The sequence below is a fragment of the Brugia malayi genome, assembly GCF_000002995.4.
Source record: "Brugia malayi strain FR3 genome assembly, contig: Bm_v4_Chr1_scaffold_001, whole genome shotgun sequence".
Lineage (NCBI taxonomy): Eukaryota > Metazoa > Nematoda > Chromadorea > Rhabditida > Onchocercidae > Brugia > Brugia malayi.
Genome location: NW_025062475.1, coordinates 12,028,949 through 12,047,497, shown reverse-complemented (window position 1 = coordinate 12,047,497; position 18,549 = coordinate 12,028,949). Strand labels below are relative to the sequence as shown.

Sequence of the window (18,549 nt, the reverse complement as noted above, 5' to 3'; positions counted from 1 at the left end):
CAGTAATTGAAATACATTTATTAACATATAAAAATTTATATTTCACTTTAAATGATCTATAGTTCCATACAATTGTTATTTTTCTTGTACAATTGATGTATGCTGCAGTTTTCTGAATTATTCATTTTAAGAGAACGAAATAATCCAAAATATGTTTCTCACTGGTGTGTCATTTTACGATTTGCTTCATTGTCCTGCAATACAATTCCAAGTCCTCGTAAAGCTGCTACTCCAAAGCCAAGTCCATGAGCAAGAAGATCTAAGCCAGGATTTGTTGGTATCATTCCTTTATTCAAGAAATTTAATACATCCAAATCACCGATTAAAGGTGATCGATATCGTGAAGTGTAACCAAAAAACGATGATGGCATTTGTGGTCCGATTATACTGGCTTGATATGGTAAATCTTGTCCAAATGTTGTTGATATTATCAGGAAAGTAATTAGGAATGGTTGCATTATACCTTAAAATAGTACAGTTTCATTTTTTTTTTTTTGAAATAAATTTATGATGCAAAAATAAGTAAATTATCCTTTTTATCTCTTTCGATAAGTGTAATTGGTATTAATATTTAGAACTTAATACAAATGAGATTTATTTCGCACAAAAATTACCTGATATAATCAAATTACCTGAAGTAATAAATGATGGACGATACAATAACAGTCGTAAGTTGATCATATAAAGCAGTTATCAAATGATCATTTTTATAGTGAACTGTGAAATATTTGTACAAATATTTGATAGCTTAATAAAGTGTTAAAGATCAAGATAAATGTAAACAAAAAAATCATAAATTTAGTTGAAATATGAGGATGAATTGTTATTCTTAATAGTTTTCTGGAACCACTTACTTCACTTTATATAAATAACTATTTAATTCTTTTAGCAACTAGCAGTTTCCTATTTATAAATGTAAAAAAAAAAAGAGTTATTTAACAATGAATTACAATTTGCTACTGAAAAAAAAAAAAAAAAAAGTGTCAAAGATTAAAATAAATGTAAATAATGCAATCACAAATTTAGTTGAAGAATGCGAACGAATTGCTATTCATTAATATTACTAGAAGCACTTGCTAAATTCAAGATTTTCTACTTTTTTTTTTTTTTTATTAGCATTAATTATTTCAATCCTTGATCATTTAATCATTCGTGGAATTTTTTTTGTTGTATTTTATGATTTTCTAAATTTGTCAATATTTATTTACAAAAAAAAAAAAAAAAAAAAAAAAAGGGAAGAAAACTTTTAAAGTTTGACATGGATCAGTTTCTTCTCGATAATTGCTAACAATTTGAGGTTAATTTAACTTCTCTTACTCTTTCATTTCATTTCTGTATATTCCATATTTTTGCAATTATTAATGAGCTTTTTAAAAATGCTAATATAAAAAATAATTAGCTATTAGCATTTCCATTTCAAATTTTATTTTATTCAAAATTTATTATTACTATTATTATTAATGAGTTTAGAATAGAATAGGAAAGTTATTGAATTGTTAAAAAAATGAAAAAGTAACGAAATGAAAGAAAAGACAAACAAAAACAAAAATTACAATGAATTTTAATACTTAATATAATTGATGCATTAGTTATTCCTTGTCGCATTACCTTTGTCTTTCTTTTTACTTTTTTTTTTTTTTGAAAGTTTAATTTCTTTGCAATAATTTAAAAAAAAAAAATTACAAAATTTGGGTATTTTCGAACAGATTATTGTGCATAATGGATTATTCGAGGGAGAGAGAGAGAGAGAGAGAGAAAAAAAAAGGCAAACAAAAGCAAAAATCAGCGCTACACCAAAACTTATTTCAAAATATTTTTGAAATACAGAATTTTTTTTTTTTTATTCTTGGATTTATGTTTACAAAGTTTTATTGAACAAAACAATATGTATGTAATAATATTTACAATATTTGTATAAAATATAAGAAAAATAAAAATAAAAAAATGTTTGAATTAATTTCAAAAAGTTTTCTTCTCATTTATTCATTCGAATACAACAACAACATTGATTTGATGGCGATAATGAAGTTTGCATTGGATTGAATATAAATTGTGGTTGATTAATTTGTTGACTGCAACCTGAATTTAACATTTTTTATTTTTTATTTATTTAATTGACAAGCTAATACTATTTATTCATATAATATTAATAATAATAATAATAATATTTTTTTAAAACTAAATTGATTTGAAGTAACTTTTACAATATTTCCTATTATTTTCTCTAAATATTGATATTAGTGAGAAAAATAAAACAAAAAATGAAAAGATAAGAAGAAGGAAAATTTTATATTTAAACATAAAAAGAAATAATTATATTCAAAAATTAAAATTAAATCAAACTATTTCGTACAAAAGCTATCGAATATAAAGTAAAAAAAAAAAAAAAAGAAGAAAAAAACTATGTTATCGCTTATGAATTAATAATCAATAATATCTGCAAAAAAATTTGATTAAAATTTGATGAAAAAAGAATTAATGTGAAAATTTTTACTCAATTTTTTACTAATATATATTTTGTAACTAATAGATTTAAAAATTTTTTAAAAACAAAAATTTTGTGCATTTCTTTTTTCTTTTTGATAAAAAATAAGTTAAAATCCACAATTTAAATAATAAATATTGATGTAGTAAATTTTTTTTTTTTTCAAAAAAATTTTAAATAAAAATGAAAAATACTTGATGCATGAGGTGGTGATGAACAAATAAAACAGGGTGCTTGACATTGTTGTTGTGTAGATGACGAAGATAAAAGTGGAATTTGAATCATTTGCATATTTCCAAGTAAATTAGCCGAGGTTATATCATTTAAATTAAAATCACCTAAGCTATTTAATCTTAAATCATTCAAGCCAAATCCAGTAAAATCAGAAAAAGATTGTAAACTTTCTTTTGCTAAGGTATTAGCAACAAGTGGATAAGGTGGAGGCCAAAAAAAGCCATTGTTGTATTTTCTGGCAGAGCCAATAATTCTTTGTAATGATTGATCATATGTTTTGACATTTGCAAGCGCAGGAATGGAACCAATATATGGTGAAATTGGTGCTGACAAATGCGCCTGAGTATATGAATGAATTAAAAAGATTGCAGAAATAATCCGAAACATATTAAAAAACCTGAAAAAGAAAAAAAAAAAAGCATATCACAAAAATATGAAATTTCATTTATTTATCCCAAATTAAATCTGAAAATTTAATTAAAATTAACAATTTGATAATATTTTTCTAAGATATATGAATGAGAAATTTTCAAAAGATTACTTAGCAAAAAATAGTTTTTTTCTGTTAAATTTAGATTTATCTTTGGAAGAATTCATTCTATTAAAGTTAATTTTAAACTTTGTTAATATTGTTTTAAAAAATTTTTACTTCCATGATAAGGAAACGTATAATTAAAAAAAGAAGACGAAGAAAGAAAATTAAGTCAAAATGTAAAATTACCTTGGCAAACAATCTTTTTTTTTTTTAAATCTTAAATATCAATTAAAAGACTAAACTGATAAATGTTTGATCAGTAAGTCACTTTTCAAGTTTTAAAGTTTTATAAACAGTAAAGTTTATTAGAAAGAAAGAGTTAACATTGCATAAGCGCTAAGGTAATATAATTTAAATGCATCATACTAGTTTTTTCTTCAAATCTCCAAACAAATCCCCTCAACAAAATCTAGATTTACTTGTTTCAGAATTTAAATTTAAATCTAAAAATTCAATTTATTAAAAGCTGAAACTATTAGTTAAAAATATCCAAACAAATTAAATCAAAAAAAAAAAAAAATCGCTGCTAATGATGAAATGAAAAGCGAACAGAGTAAGATGAAAAAAATAAGACATTTTCAAATATTTCAAAATAAAATTTGCTGAAAAAAGAAATTAATTTTACCGTTTTAAAGTTAAAAAATCCAGTATTTGTACTATTTCTTAGGTATTACTTGTTCTATATTGTATATTCCTCACTCCTTCAATTGGGTTGATAAGTAAATACGAGCTGAAAGTTAGTTTAAATCATTTCATGAAAACCGGAATGTAGAATAAATTGAACTAGAAAATCCGGTCCTATATCTCGGCTAGATTCCTAACCAGATAATAATGAAGAATGTATTTATTTACATAACATCGTCACTTTTGTGAATTAAAAGTGAAATTCTTTTATAAATAATAATAGAATAAAAATTCAAAAAGCATTGTCTAATATATGTAATTAATTATTTTATTATAAAATGTGAATAATTCGACTTTTTCTATGTAATTAAAGAAATGTTTGTTGAAAAATGCGAAGCATTCTTTAATATTTATAATATCTTAACTTCTTTTCTAAAGTTTGTTGGATAATTTTTTTCAGGTATCACAAGCTAATAATTTAATTTCATAATCAGTGTGCTATTTTAATAATTCAGTATAAAGTTATCACTGATAAATTAATTCATGATTTAGCATGCTAATCAAATAATTCAATTTGTAGTTATCACTGATAATCTAATAATTCAAATTTGTGATCAGTATGCTAATTCAGCTCATAATTATCATTGTTAATCCAATAATTCAATTCATTTTCTAATAATTCAATTTCATCTTATTTAAAATTTATAATCTTTACAAACAGTTTAATAATTTAATTCCCTTAAATTCATTTATTTTAATTATGAGTTAGCTCGTTTTCTTTGTAGTTTTAATGTTAAAATTTGCAATTATAGCATTTTAACTTTTAGGATTTTACTGTTTAAGGCTGAGTTGCAATATCATATTGCTTATCACTATAGTTTTATATCTTATTGCTTATCATTAATAATCACAGTATTTTACTGTTCAACATTATCACTTATATGCCTTGCTGTTTATCATTATCAACTACAATATCCTACTATTTATCATCAATTATATATTTTACTGTCTATCATTATCAGTTATAACATCTCACTGTTTAAAGTTGCAAAAAAAGAAAAACACAGACAATTGAATTATTGTATATGTCAAATTTGAATTCAGTTTTATTCTATTTATCAAAAAAAAATTAAAAATCTAACTGTTATGATCCAATTATTCTTATTGTTACTTATGCTTGCAATAAAAATTGCTATAAAATATTAGGACAACAATCCAAGTATACTAGCAATAAAAACCGCTATAAAATATTTGAATAAACACTAACAGAATAATTTCCTCTCCAAAATATTAAAATAGTACAAAAGATTAGAATTTGACGTGAAATTTTAACAATTATTTAAACATTTTATCATTTATTGGTGAAAATTCTTTCCGAAAACTATTCTACTATAAATGAAAAATGAAAATATAGTTAATCAATTCAATGAGAAGACCATACAATAAAATCACTTAGCTCTAACCATCTTATCTTTTTGCTTCTTCAAAAATTTATTTTTGCTAATTGTATTACAAGAGAAAATAAACCATTTGTAAGTATCAAAGTCGTTACTTAATCCATTTAATTCGGTGTAGAAGAAAATATTAACAAATTTCAGTCTTTTATTAAAAAATAAAATATTTCCATCTAAGGTGTAAACACAGTAAAGTAACTGAAAAGCTGTTTAAAGTAAAACGCAGCCTAACAAAATATTTGTGCTTCTTTTTGTGTTTTAACAAATTAACTGATATTTCATTTTCTTTTTTTTTCTTTTCTTATTTTTTGTTTTCATTTTAAGCATTAAAATGCTAGTTTAAAAAATGGAATAGTTTAAAAAATGGATTATAAATTAAGGTATGCATGAGAGAAAATGTGATATTTAATAAAATAGCATTCACAATCATTATATATTAATGACAACATCATGATCTAAATTACAGATAAGTCAATAAAAAGTGCAAAATGGAAATATGGAAATTACATATACACACTATCACAAGCAACTAACTTCATATCAAAAAAGAAAAAAAAAAAAAAAAAAAAAAAAACTCTTGTCTTTCCAATCTCTTTTCATAATTCATTTGTTTTTTTCATTTAAGCATAAATTGCTATGGAAAAATTTAAAAAGTGAATTATAAATTAAAATCTACATAAGAAAAATGTATTTATTTCCGATTACAATTATTTTTCTTCGAATTTTCTCCCTGCACAATTATCAGAATAAAAAGAAGTAAGATGTGCTCATATTCGAAGAGAAACACAATAAGCACTCAGATTAAAATTCTCGATATCACATGAAATACCCTTATGGAAAATTAAAAGAAATTGATTTTTGCTAAATTATACCTGATAAATTTTAAATCAAAACGAAACACCAGCAAATTTATTTTTGCCGGTACAAAATACTGAACTATCACATTATTAATATGAATATACACAATTATATGAACAGAAGTGATGCATTAAAAAATACAAGACAACAACTATCCCTCCTTTTTTTCTATAACTTCAAGCTCTTTATAACTTCGAGATCATTCCGAAAGTGATATTTTAAATGTTCACAAATAAACCATATGTATACTCACAAACTAATCCATTTTTTCAACACTTTCAATTGCTTTTATTCGATAAGATAAATCCCGAATCCTGAAAGTTTGTCATTTTTAATTGGGAAATACCAAGTTATAATTCGGTTGTAAACTATTTAAAATATTGTGGCATAGCAAAATTTGTATTATCATCGTACATAATTAACACAACGAAAAAGACGATAACCAAAGAGAACCTAGCACTGAATTCAGAAACAGTAATTCTTTTAAAATTGATGAAAATCTATTGATTTCATCAACAAATAGAGTTGACCTCTTCAAATAGATAATAACTAAGATATCTTCATACCTTTGGATAATTTCATTCCTAACTGGCGTAGTGAAATGATTCAATAAACAAGAAACCGTCACAAAAGCAAACGCAACATTATACGTCCAAACTAATGTGAAATTGGATAACCACATAAAACTGCCGTACGCTCCGACCAGATCGAATGTCGTAATTCCTAAAAAGAAAATGTTTAGTTCTGGAAGCTGATACGATTCCACGATGACATATATGAGAAATGTAGTGATGAAACAAACCAAGAGTTCGTGCAAGCACTGGAAGAGCTGAACTAAGTACTAGAACAGTGGTACAGTTCGCAATCACGCATGTCATAGATGTTTTATGCAACTGTGGTCGAATTCTTCGTAACAATGGTACTGAATAAACTCCAATCATTGCAGCAATCATTATATACCTAAATAATCATACACTGGTCGCAAAGTAATTAGATTAAAGGTATAGTTATAGAAATCATCCAAACTTATACGGACCTATAAAATACTTCAATTATTTAACTTTAACTGTTTTGATGTCTTACCAAATTATGATGACTTCTATGACAGCTCCAAAAATGCCTAATGTATGACGTGAATTTACTTCCATGTATTGCGCATAAACAGGCAATGCCCGAAAACCAAATAGCAACTGCAGCGTATTGATTAATACCATAAGCACAGTAATTGCCTAAAATTATCCAAAACAACCACTAAGAAAAATGCAAAAACTATGGAAGTTATTATTATGAAAAACAAATAAATATGCGATAAAACCATAAGAACTGAGTGAACTGGACAAACTTATTAAATTGTCAATAATTGAATTGAAAGTTATTGTTTGTTATTTTGATAATATTTTGATAAAAAGCATTATTTGATTAACTTACAGTTAGAAGAAGCAAGACAACGATCGCAAATACATATTTCACCGTTTGTAATACAACTTGATAGCCACGAAGAGGCTTCTGTGGAAGAAATGGATCTGGAAGTGATACATCTCCAAGGTTGTTTCGTCGCAATCGTCTTTTAAGAGTTTGGTATTCCAGTCGAAATATCGCTTCCTCTAACGGATCGATAATTTTTTGATGTTCTGTTGCAAGCAAATGGTTCGATACTACTGAGAACATTCTTGCTAATCCTGGAATTAGAAATAGTCACTGCTATAATTCTTATAATTGTCATCCTACTGAAATCTATTACAAATCTAGAACTCATAAAATAGGATACTTTCTGCCATATGAAAGAATATAAAAAACTAGAAAAAAAAAGTGCAAAACTACCTATGGGAGTTGTGATCAGCAACGTCAGTACACCAAGCAAGGAAACACACGAATATAGAAATGGCAAATTGACAGATGTGAAAGTGAGTATAGACAATGAAATTGAATCGCTTTCTGTCTGAAGATTATATATAAGATAAATAAAATCAACAAATCATTTTCTTTTTTTTTTCTTTTCTCTAAGATTTCATTTAAGCATCTTCATAACTCTATAGAAAATAGGAATGAAAGTTTTCGTTTTTCTAAGATTAAACTAAAAACACCAAATTCGGAGAATAAAACTAAACGAAGCAGGAACTCAATCAAAGAACTTTGGGTTTAATACAACTTAATTTCGCGGATGCGTATTTTAGATAAAGAGTAAGTAGGAAAGAGATAAATAAGAATACTCCGAATCATCAAAATTATAATTAAAAATAATACTTACAAGGAAAAGAGAGTATACAACGTCTGCTAAGCATATTAAAACGATAATAAGAAGTATACAGACCGCAACAGTTTCATACACTCGAGTCATTATGCCCTAAAAAAATTCCAGAAAACATTATATCAGACTACTACACCAAATAATAAAGGATTTCAAAAAAAATGTGATAGTAGAAAATTCTCAGTAATATTCATCGGCCACATTTCATCCGATAAGTTTCGCTTAATGAGGGAATATTCCTGTCCGGACTAATAAAGTTCAAAACTATCGACAGCTGATATGAATGCCGAATTAAAATTAACAGTTCAATTTTTGGCATTCCGTTTATCCAATGTAAGATAAAATCAGCTATAATACTAGAAGAATTCAATAAGAACTATAGTAGTTTTATGATTTTTCAAAAAGGAGAATAATAAAACTTAAAACTGAAAAAACAAGGACGCAAAAACTCATTACCTTTCCATGGCCTTTGAATCCTTGAGATTCAATAAAAAAATAAGCAAATGGAAGAAGTATAAACAGCGACAGATTGCTTAAAGCAAAAATATAGTTCCAAAGTGAGTGTATCAGAGGCCAGTTCAACCACTGGAAATAATAACTGTCGGGATAAGCTTGTATTATTTCAGATCCAATCACAGAAAACGGCAATAATGTGGCAGCTCCCATCGATACTGCCAAAGACCATGTACACATCCATAAACTACAAAAGAGTATTAATGAAATATTAAGCAATTAAAGTTAAGTAATATGAACTTAATATCTGAAACGTGCTGAGAAGCATTCATATCTATCAAATAATATTAGACTTACGAAACACGAAACACAAAAAAATCCTCGCCGCCAGCGTACAATTCATCATTATCGCTTCGTTCTTTCAATATACGAATGATCGAGTACGAAATTAAATATAAACATATAAACAATAGCATACAGATCTGAAAAGATTGAGCAAAAACTTCAATAGATGAATACTTTTTGCTCATTTATGAAAACTACAAAGGACAATCAACAGAAAGCTTCTATCCACCTTATTTTTCTTCCGCTTTTTCCTATGTTGTATATCCAACATATCAGATAGGAAAACGAAAGAGACTTCTCAGTAACTCTGAGCATTGATTATAAAGTAATGTTAAACGAATTTTAAAACTATACTTCATTGAACAACAAATTAAGATTGAAATATTCTCATCTAGATTATCACATACAGTTCAGGTTTTCAAAATCCCAGCTAAAAGCTAGTCTTAAAAAAAGAAGCATATTCATCAAATGTACACAAAAATTACTCTACTTACTATCTAATATCAAGAAAAACAAAAAAAAAAAGGAATAGAAAAAAAACAAATTTACAATGATACACTTACAATATGTTGACGGATGAACTGATGGAAACGTTGTTCACGTTCACTAACATCCTCATATTGATCCATTGTACTAACTCATCGATGCGTACGTTATTCCTTTTTTTTTTTCTCCTTGTTATTTGCTTCCTATAAAAGTAAGAAGAAAAGGAAAATGAAAAGAAATCTTAAAACAACTAAATAAAAATTTATTTCTCAAACAATTGTTTGGTGACACTTATCAACCCGTCATTCTTCTTCTCTTCCTTCCATGAAAGAAAACCTGAAACCACGCGAACATAAGACGATCCTCTTTATAACGAATTTTTTTTTACGGTACTTGTTAAATCCGAACGCTAATGTGTACTAACCGTATCCAAAGTTTGTTATGAGTTATGTTGGATTTTTACGCTTTCATTGTATCACTGTTATATTAAGCTTTTAAATTTTGACAGTATTTAAAAGATATGTTTGTTACTTTTAATATCACATTATTTATACGTTTTAGTTTTATTGTACAATTTCCCAATAGTTCTATTTATTTTATTTCCTCACAAATCCTTCTTCATAAATTTTAATAAACACAATTTGCTGAGTCTTTTTTCGCTAAAATTTGACAAATATTTGATGTAATTGTTTTAAAATAACAAAAAAGAGCTACCATTCTCAACTATTCATCGTAGTATTTGCTTAGATGGTAATAAATTTAACTGTTTAAACTGATTCTGACTTTGATTTCAGAATAATGAAATCGGTAGCTGTTCAGGAAGCTATAACAGTTGCTAGACTGAAAGCTAAAAAAAGTAACTTGGTGTATGGTTGTGGTTTTGGGAAAACAGGGAGTCTTTTTACGAAAGTGTTGCGAGAAACCGGACAAAATGGATTCAAGAAACCTCGACAAATTTTGTATTTTAATTCACGTAATATTCGTCATATTGCAGCCGGATTTGGCTTCTCAGTTTTAGCATCAGAGCAGAAACTTTACGGCGGTGGCGTTGATATTTTTAGCAACGATTTAAATAATAGGAATTATTGGAATGAAGGTATTTGCTTGAATACTAATGCCAAAAAAGAGCAGTTTGGTACCATAATAAGCGTTGCAGCTGGTCGACGACATTTTCTGGTTGCATCCAAAAAAGCAGTTTATGCATTTGGTGATAACGCTCATGGGCAGTGTGGACAGGATCCTGAAAATGTGCCCTTCGTAAGACTGGAAAATAAGCCATTTCAAAAAATTATGATTCCTTCGGATTCAAAAATTGCTGAAATACATTGCACGCTAGATACATCATTCATCATTCTGGATTCTGGTGAAGTGTTTTCATTTGGATTAGGTACAGATGGACAGTTAGGACGTGGAATATGTAATTATGATTGGCGGTGTCTACCAATTGAAGGTGATTTGAAAGGAATGAAGGTAGCAGCTTTAAAAGGAAGCACGGATACTTTGATGGCGGTGACAGAAAGCGGTGAATTATTCATGTGGGGACAGAATGAATACGAACAGATGCATCCATTTGTGAAGGATATTCAAAGTGGTTTTCCATGTGAAATTCGTCTTTCCATGGAGAAAATTATAGCAGCAGATTCCACAGCAACTTCTTGCATAGCATTAAGTAGCAATAATCAAGTTTATGTTTGGGGTTTTGGAATCCTCGGTATGGGACCCTATGTTACATCATTACGACGACCGGCACTTCTGGAAAATAATCTTTTCAGCGGCGGTCCGAATGATTCGGGTAAAGTGAAGAAAGTTTTTGCTGGTAATTCTTCGATGTTTGCAATTTCAAAAATGGATAATCTCTTTTCTTGGGGTCTTAATAGGTTCTCTCATTTAGGTCTTTCACATGACAAAGATCAATATTTTCCATTTCAAGTTGATGTAATGAAAAAACCATTAGATGTATCCGTTGCACCTGATCATGTATTGTTTTTGATGAGGTGATATGTAGCATCTATCATGTTCCTGGAATTGTTATTAATTCCATGTTAGATAATTCAAAATATGGTTAAAAAGACTATTTTATTGTCTTCTTTTGCGAATATGCCTTATTCATATATTTTTTTAAACGTCGTTCTCTTATTTTTTTAAAGAACTTTCCGATGATCTCTCCTTGTATGTTTCCATTAAGTTTTAAATGTAATAAATAATTAGAGGCATTGGTTACTAAATGTCCGATAGTGATGAAACTGATGAAGAACCATCAGACGACATTGATATCAACTCCAGAAAAGAAGATGAACAAGAAGTGGAAAATGCTGCGGCGAGCAGTTTGGAAGAAGAAATTTCTAAAAATTTCAAATATGCAACATTGTGCAAGTACTTAGATCATATGCAGAAAATTCATTTCAAAAATAAATTAGGCAAGGAACGAGTGTTGAAAGCATTAGTGACAAAATGGACAGCAAATGCAACTAAATATACAAATGATACCGTTAGTTTTTATCCGGTTTTACGTATTATGGCAAATTCATTGGATCGACGAAAATTTCGCATGAAATCGGTTTGTTCATACTAGGATTTATGAAGAAAAAAATTCATGACTCGTACTGTATAAAGTATTTTAAGCGTGTTTTCTAGAAATATGTCAGTTATATGTGTAGAAGCTAATATTTTTGATTGTATTTTTTTCTCTGTGATATTTTATTTGCATTAATGAATTTTACAGAAACGAATTATATCGAAAGTATGCCAAGTGTTGCTTCTTCCGCCAAAGACAAAAAAGGAATTGTTGCAGATAGATTCCAAGGTAAATATATTTATTAATTTCGCTTAAAATTTTTAATTTATTCTCTTCATTTTTTACTGATGGAATAGCTTTTTGATTTTCTCTTTAGGAAGATCACATAAGAATATTAGAAGTGTACGGCATAGATTGCGATATATTGTGTATTGATTACATGGCAGATTGTTCGCGGTGTGAGCATCAAAAATAGCTTCTATCTTCTTGCTTCAATATTTCTAGTAGGCAAAATTCTTCAGATATGCTAAGGCTAACATGACTGCCGAATATATGATCTTAAAGAGAAAATCAAAAAGCTATTCCATCAATAAAAAAAAAGTAGTAAAATGAAGATTTTTTTCATTTGATTATCATTCTTTTAGTTCGATTATTAAAATCGGAATAAGACTCAATTATTCCGTTATTGTTATAGTAATGCGAAATGTGCTTTAAGTAAAGATGAAATTTTTTTTTAAAAAAAAAGAAAATCATCTGTTAAATCATTTTCAGAGTGCAGACCAGTCGATTATGAAACTTGCAGAAGAAGTTTCGATGCGAAATTCAGCTACTGCTAAGCGTGAACTGTCTCTTTTTGATGTGAATGATTCGCTGTGCAAAATAACAGAAAGAGAAATAAGTATATATTTGTTTTTGCTAGGTTATAAAGATTTATTTATAACACAATCCGAAATTATTCTTTAATTCATTTTTCCGAATTCATAGTTTTTGTTTTTAGGTGACGCAGAACTAGAGAAGCTTTTAAAAGCTTGTACAACAATGCGCGAAGTCTATTGGCTTTTGCAAGTATTGGTTCGTAAGATTGAAGTAAGTTATATATTGTGAGTACACACATTCTCATTATGTCTGTCTAATAATCCTCATCAAATTTTCAAAAAAAGTTTTGTTGATTATACATTTTGATATCGTGGCTGACTCGAAAATTATAATAATTTGTAGAATTCGGCATAAACCAATAATGGTTCATATTATGTATTAAATGATACATAATAGGTTACTACTAATATTTTACTATTGCATTACTTCTTTGTTGAAAAAAAAAAAAAAAATAATGTATTTCAGCGCTCTTTAAAGGTAACATCTTCAAGTTTAGTAAGCTGGATACATCCCAACGGAGCTACATTATATCAGTCTGGAGTGAGTTTGCGGGAAATATGTGATCTTGCTGCGGAAGGTAAAATGACAAACAATTCGAGCATGCTTTTTCGTCGTTTTGAACCAATGTTATTATCAAGAATCAGACACGGTACTGGAGATGTTTACGACAAAGTAATTACTTCAATATAAAAATTTAATTACTTCAGTTGCATATGGAAAAGGTAATTGTGTAAAATTTTAATTAATATTGAACATTTAATTAAAAGTCTCTTTGGGAGGTGCGGTTATTTTGTATGATGTTGAAAATCCGAGAATTTCCGGCCTTCTATGATAGTTCAGCAGGTAATTTCATGTAAATTTGAGCTGGTTCATTTCTGTGGCCAAGAATTTTATGTGGAATTAAAATATGATGGTGAACATTTCTTATTGCACAGAGGAACGAATTGCGAAATGCGGTACTACTCTCGAGTTCAAAACGACTTTACAAATACCATATCACCAGTGCTTGATCATAGAATTAATCCGTATTTTTCGCCATCACTTGAAAGCTGTATATTGGACACTGAATTATTACTATGGGATATTATCGACAAAAAATTCGGTTAGTTCAATTAATGCTAAAAAAATTGTTTCGGGCCATTTTTCTGCAAAAAATGCAAAGTGAGTTTTCCATTACTCCACGATATATAATATAGCTGAGTACACTATAATATGAAAAACAATATTCCAAAAGGTCCCAGATCATACCAGTCTTTGGAGCATAGTTGACACTGCTAGTAATTTCTTATCAAAAGGCTGATGACTATCTGTTGCTGTGGATTTTCCGACATTTTTTCAGTTTCCTTTTTTTAATTTTTGAAATCCTAATCTAAACTGTTAAATTTTCCAATATGTGGAACATTACCTTTGTAGTTGGACATAATACGCTAGCATCGGATGGTCGCATTTATGATGTGAAAGCTCTCAGATCTGATGGTGCAGTAGAGCCAAGTGTTGCGGTATTTGATATTTTATTTTTAAATGGAAAATCATTAATGGATGTTCCATTGAGCGAAAGAATTGCTCTTCTTCAAAGTGGTAATGTTTTGCAAAAACAAGACGAAACAAAAATATTCGTATCGAAGTTCACTGTTGTCAAAACGAGGTCAGTTTTCCTCGTTGGATTAGTTCAATATAAAATCATCGAAGCATATCGAAAAAGAAAACCGATAAAATCAATTAACTGAATTATAAGTAGATTGTATATGTACTTGAGGAAGACAAACATTTAATAATACAGTACAGAAAAAATTTGCAAGAGAAACTTTTTTTTTAATTTTGCACGAAACAGTTTTGTTAGTCTAATTAGAGAGTTGTGATAGATTTCAAACATTTTTTAGAAATGTTAGGTGATAACTGTATTATTGTATTTCATGTTCATTTTTGTAGGGAAGAATTTGCTTCACTGTATGAAGAAGCTGTAATGAATGGTCAAGAGGGCGTTGTGGCAAAGAAAATGAATTCTATTTATAAAACGGGCGTGCGTCAAATGGCAAATGGTTGGTTTAAGGTATTTTTTTGTCCATTTTTTGTCGAATTTTTTTAAAAAGTAATTTTATCCTTTTGACTTAACAGAGTTATGTGTGTTGTATGTTCATTTTTTTTTTTTTTTTTTTAAATGTTAGCTCTTATAAGTATTTATATAACTTTAGGTAAAACCGTTTCATCTGGGCGATGAAACATTAGATCTTGCAGTTGTTGGTGTCGATCTTGGTAGGAATAATAAAATCAGTAGTTATTGTTTGGCAACGCTTAGAGGTACTGTCCATTTATTTCTGCTTATCACGAAATATTTGTCATTATTGAATCATTTACATATACAAGTTTAATCATAAATTCGATTATGCTTTTTCATAATGTTTCGTGAATTTTGTTTTTTAGATGGTAAGTTCTTCATGGTTGGTAAAGTAGGAACAGGATTGGATGATACAACTCGTTCATTTCTTAAAAGTCGTTTGACACGAGGCCATGGTTTCTTCAAAAGTGATAAGGTTCCAAATTGGATTCATAATGATTACACGACAAGCGATTTGCCAAGTCATTTTGTAAATCAGAATAACATACAAGTTGTTGAGGTATTTTTTGATCCATTAAAGGTACAACAGAATTAAGCTGTTATGAAAATTTCAAGCTATTTCAGTTGATTAGGTTTTCTACTTAATCTTCGAAATTTATGCCAGATTCGAGCTAAAGGATTAAGAAATGGGAGATTATATGCTCCGACTCTGAGGACATATCGAGATGACAAATATGTTAAAGACATCGATCAGTACCAAGCATTTTTAGACTTTGATAAGGTTCCTTCTTTTTTTTTTTTTTTTTTTTTTTTTTGGGGAGGGGAGAGGGAGGGCATGTGGGCGAGAAGGGTGGATGTAGAAAATTGGTTGGAAATGTACTAACTATAATCACCGAAATTACTTTACAAAGTATTTTTTTCAGAATTTACGTCTAGATAGTATAAAAAATGCGCAAAGCGTAACAAATACAAAAAGACATACGACAAATGTACATGTACTTGAGCAATATCAAACTAAGAAAGCGCGTATCGAGGAAATAAATCAGGATTTAAAAGAGAAACAAATTTGTATCTTAAGAGGTACCTCTAGTGTAACAACGCAGGATCTGCAAGCGATCATTGATTCATTTGGTGGGATTCACGTCGCTAATCCAGGTTTAGTATCTACATTCTCAATTATAGTTTTTATTTTACGATTTTATTCATGAATTTATTAAGAAAAAAAAAAAAAAAGTAATAATTTCTAATGAATTCTGTTCAGGTCCTAAAACACTTTTTGTTGTAACTGGAGAGCCCAAACATGTGAAATCAAAATCGATTATTAAAAGTAACAAATATAATGTTGTCAGCGCAGACTGGCTTATAGCATGTAAACATATGGGCAAAGTCATACCTATGTAAGTTTTTATTTTATAAAACGTTAGAAAAGTGCACTTGACAAGAAAGTTTTGGAGTAAATGCATTCTTCACCACTTGTTGAAGGTTATTATTTATATAAACTTTCCTCAACATTGTTTAATTTGCATCCTGGTTTTAATATGCATTCTGACCCTTTCTGTGAAAAAATAATTCTTTGATTTTCTTTGATCCGTTTTCTAATGTTGTTTTTTATACTTTTATAATGTAACCAATCAAGAACTAAACTTGATCTCTGTTCTTATTATATAAAAGTCACTTGCTGTTTGTTAAGTTTGCATTAACATTGGAACGTAAATTCGCTATTGCAGTACGAAGAAAGAAACTGTTCACGTTGTTGACGATAGTCTTTATTCTTTATTTGGAGATGATAAAGTATCAGAAAATTCCATCATGCTATCGAATTCTACTGCATATACAGTTGCAAGTGTTAGTGCTTTGCTGGACAAGATAAAAGTACCTAAGGTTAGTTCTTAAACATATTTGCAAATATGGATTTGTTGGTTTCAGTGATTTGCATTTCAAACAAGAATTGATTTTCTATATTTCAAAATTTTTAGCGGAAAAAACCGTTAGCTGCTGAGGAAGCATTAAGAAAACAACTATTTATGGATGATAAGTTTAATCGATTTTATGGTCAAACATTTTATTTACATGAGAACTTAACGAAAATTCAAAAAATATATGCTCAAATTTTATTGCGAATGCACGGTGCTGATCTGAGTACAAATAAAAGCAGTGCTGTTACTCATATTGTTGTTCCTGACAGGTATAATCTTTGTTCTATGAAAAACTATCAGATTTCCCAGAAAAAAATTTCATTATATATTTGTATAATTGAATACATGATACTTGCAATTTAAATCTTAAATTTTTATCCGTTTGTACCTATTTTCATCGACATTATAATTTTTTTATTTATTTTTTGTAGAATATCATTTTGAAATTGAAAGAAAACAATTTTTTTTTTTTTCAGGAAAAAAGCGTATGACAACTTGTTAAAGAAAATGGCCACTGTTGATATTTGCTGGCTGGAGAACACACTCGATTTACTATAACGTCTAAAATTTTAAAAATCAATTCTTTTTTCATTTTTTTACAAATAATTTCCTTAAAATTATGGTTTATTCGCATGAATAACCATTACTTTTATGTTTTGACTGGATTATTTGGCTTTAGAAAAAATTATCTGTAAGGATCGCAGAATTAATGTCATTAAAAAATGGATGTGATCAAGTGTATCAGGGATATTTCTTTATTTTTCTTTTCTCCATATTGTATAATTTCTATTACATGCATCAGACTCCCGAGTATCTCCGGAATGTTAGTTTTTAAACTTTATTAAATAATCAAATTGCATGGAATAAAATTTAAGAAAAGGTTAACGCAGTTTGTTCGTCGCATTGAAAGTTTTGATATATAAAAAAATGATGAAGAAATTTCAAAGACATTCCATTTAATAATTTTCAAATGAAAATTATAAGATAGCGAAGGTAGATATTTCCTCAATTATGGACATTTTCAAAACAAAATAAGTTATTGTATTTAGTATAATTGTTTCTTCTGAGCTTTGCGTTATGTAATAGTAAAGTTTAGTCTTTCTTTGTGTTAGGAAACAAAGATAAGTTTTTTTTTTTAAAAAAAAACGTTTATGATTCTTTACTTTTCTAAGAAATATTCCTTCCGAATAAGAACTTGTCAAAGTTTCTTCCTCTGTAGGGGATATTTTGAAAAATAGCTTCTGGTCATAGAGTACCTAAAACTTTTTTTTGTTTGTTTTTATATGTTTCATGTGTGAGATATTTGGTCTCCTGACCATGGTTTTATCACCTTGACTGTAATTTTAAAATTCTATTTCTGTGGTATAATCGGCATGAGTTGAATTTTACATCTGACGATTTGTCTCAGTTTAAACTCATAAGATCAAACTTTCAGTACTTGAACTACTTAAGTCCTTTTGCTTT

The 18,549-nt window shown here is 28.3% G+C and overlaps 5 protein-coding genes across 6 annotated transcripts; 2 read left to right on the top strand and 3 right to left on the bottom strand.

The window, feature by feature from the left end:
* Positions 1-158: 158 nt before the first annotated feature.
* Bm8819 (Uncharacterized protein) lies at positions 159-681 on the bottom strand (the record flags this gene model as incomplete). The annotated part of the gene is made up of 2 exons (XM_001893241.2): positions 159-463; positions 633-681. 2 exons carry the CDS (start codon positions 679-681, stop codon positions 159-161), a joined length of 354 nt encoding a protein of 117 aa, XP_001893276.2.
* A 1,294-nt stretch (positions 682-1,975) lies between these two features.
* Positions 1,976-3,106, bottom strand: Bm241 (Uncharacterized protein; the record flags this gene model as incomplete). Of its 2 annotated transcripts, none has more annotated exons than XM_043077579.1 (2): positions 1,976-2,079; positions 2,680-3,106. In XM_043077579.1, the coding sequence occupies 2 exons, from the start codon at positions 3,104-3,106 to the stop codon at positions 1,976-1,978; spliced, it is 531 nt and encodes a 176-aa protein (XP_042933513.1). The 2 variants fall into 2 exon arrangements, with proteins under 2 accessions (XP_042933513.1, XP_042933514.1); XM_043077580.1 differs by having other exon boundaries at positions 2,680-2,776.
* A 3,340-nt stretch (positions 3,107-6,446) lies between these two features.
* Positions 6,447-9,865, bottom strand: Bm5212 (LMBR1-like conserved region family protein; the record flags this gene model as incomplete). The annotated part of the gene is made up of 10 exons (XM_001893240.1): positions 6,447-6,504; positions 6,757-6,913; positions 6,993-7,150; positions 7,274-7,419; positions 7,619-7,869; positions 8,012-8,129; positions 8,439-8,534; positions 8,895-9,138; positions 9,249-9,373; positions 9,800-9,865. 10 exons carry the CDS (start codon positions 9,863-9,865, stop codon positions 6,447-6,449), a joined length of 1,419 nt encoding a protein of 472 aa, XP_001893275.1.
* A 655-nt stretch (positions 9,866-10,520) lies between these two features.
* On the top strand, positions 10,521-11,523 carry Bm6262 (Williams-Beuren syndrome chromosome region 16 protein, putative; the record flags this gene model as incomplete). The annotated part of the gene is made up of 3 exons (XM_043077578.1): positions 10,521-10,695; positions 10,879-11,391; positions 11,495-11,523. The coding sequence occupies 3 exons, from the start codon at positions 10,521-10,523 to the stop codon at positions 11,521-11,523; spliced, it is 717 nt and encodes a 238-aa protein (XP_042933512.1).
* A 423-nt stretch (positions 11,524-11,946) lies between these two features.
* Bm2055 (ATP dependent DNA ligase C terminal region family protein) lies at positions 11,947-17,643 on the top strand (the record flags this gene model as incomplete). Its single annotated transcript, XM_043077577.1, has 16 exons — positions 11,947-12,279; positions 12,445-12,525; positions 13,009-13,135; positions 13,235-13,323; positions 13,579-13,785; positions 13,978-14,215; positions 14,527-14,758; positions 15,043-15,163; positions 15,306-15,411; positions 15,535-15,728; positions 15,834-15,950; positions 16,093-16,324; positions 16,431-16,566; positions 16,897-17,050; positions 17,146-17,354; positions 17,562-17,643. The coding sequence occupies 16 exons, from the start codon at positions 11,947-11,949 to the stop codon at positions 17,641-17,643; spliced, it is 2,658 nt and encodes an 885-aa protein (XP_042933511.1).
* Between the last annotated feature and the right edge of the window lie 906 nt (positions 17,644-18,549).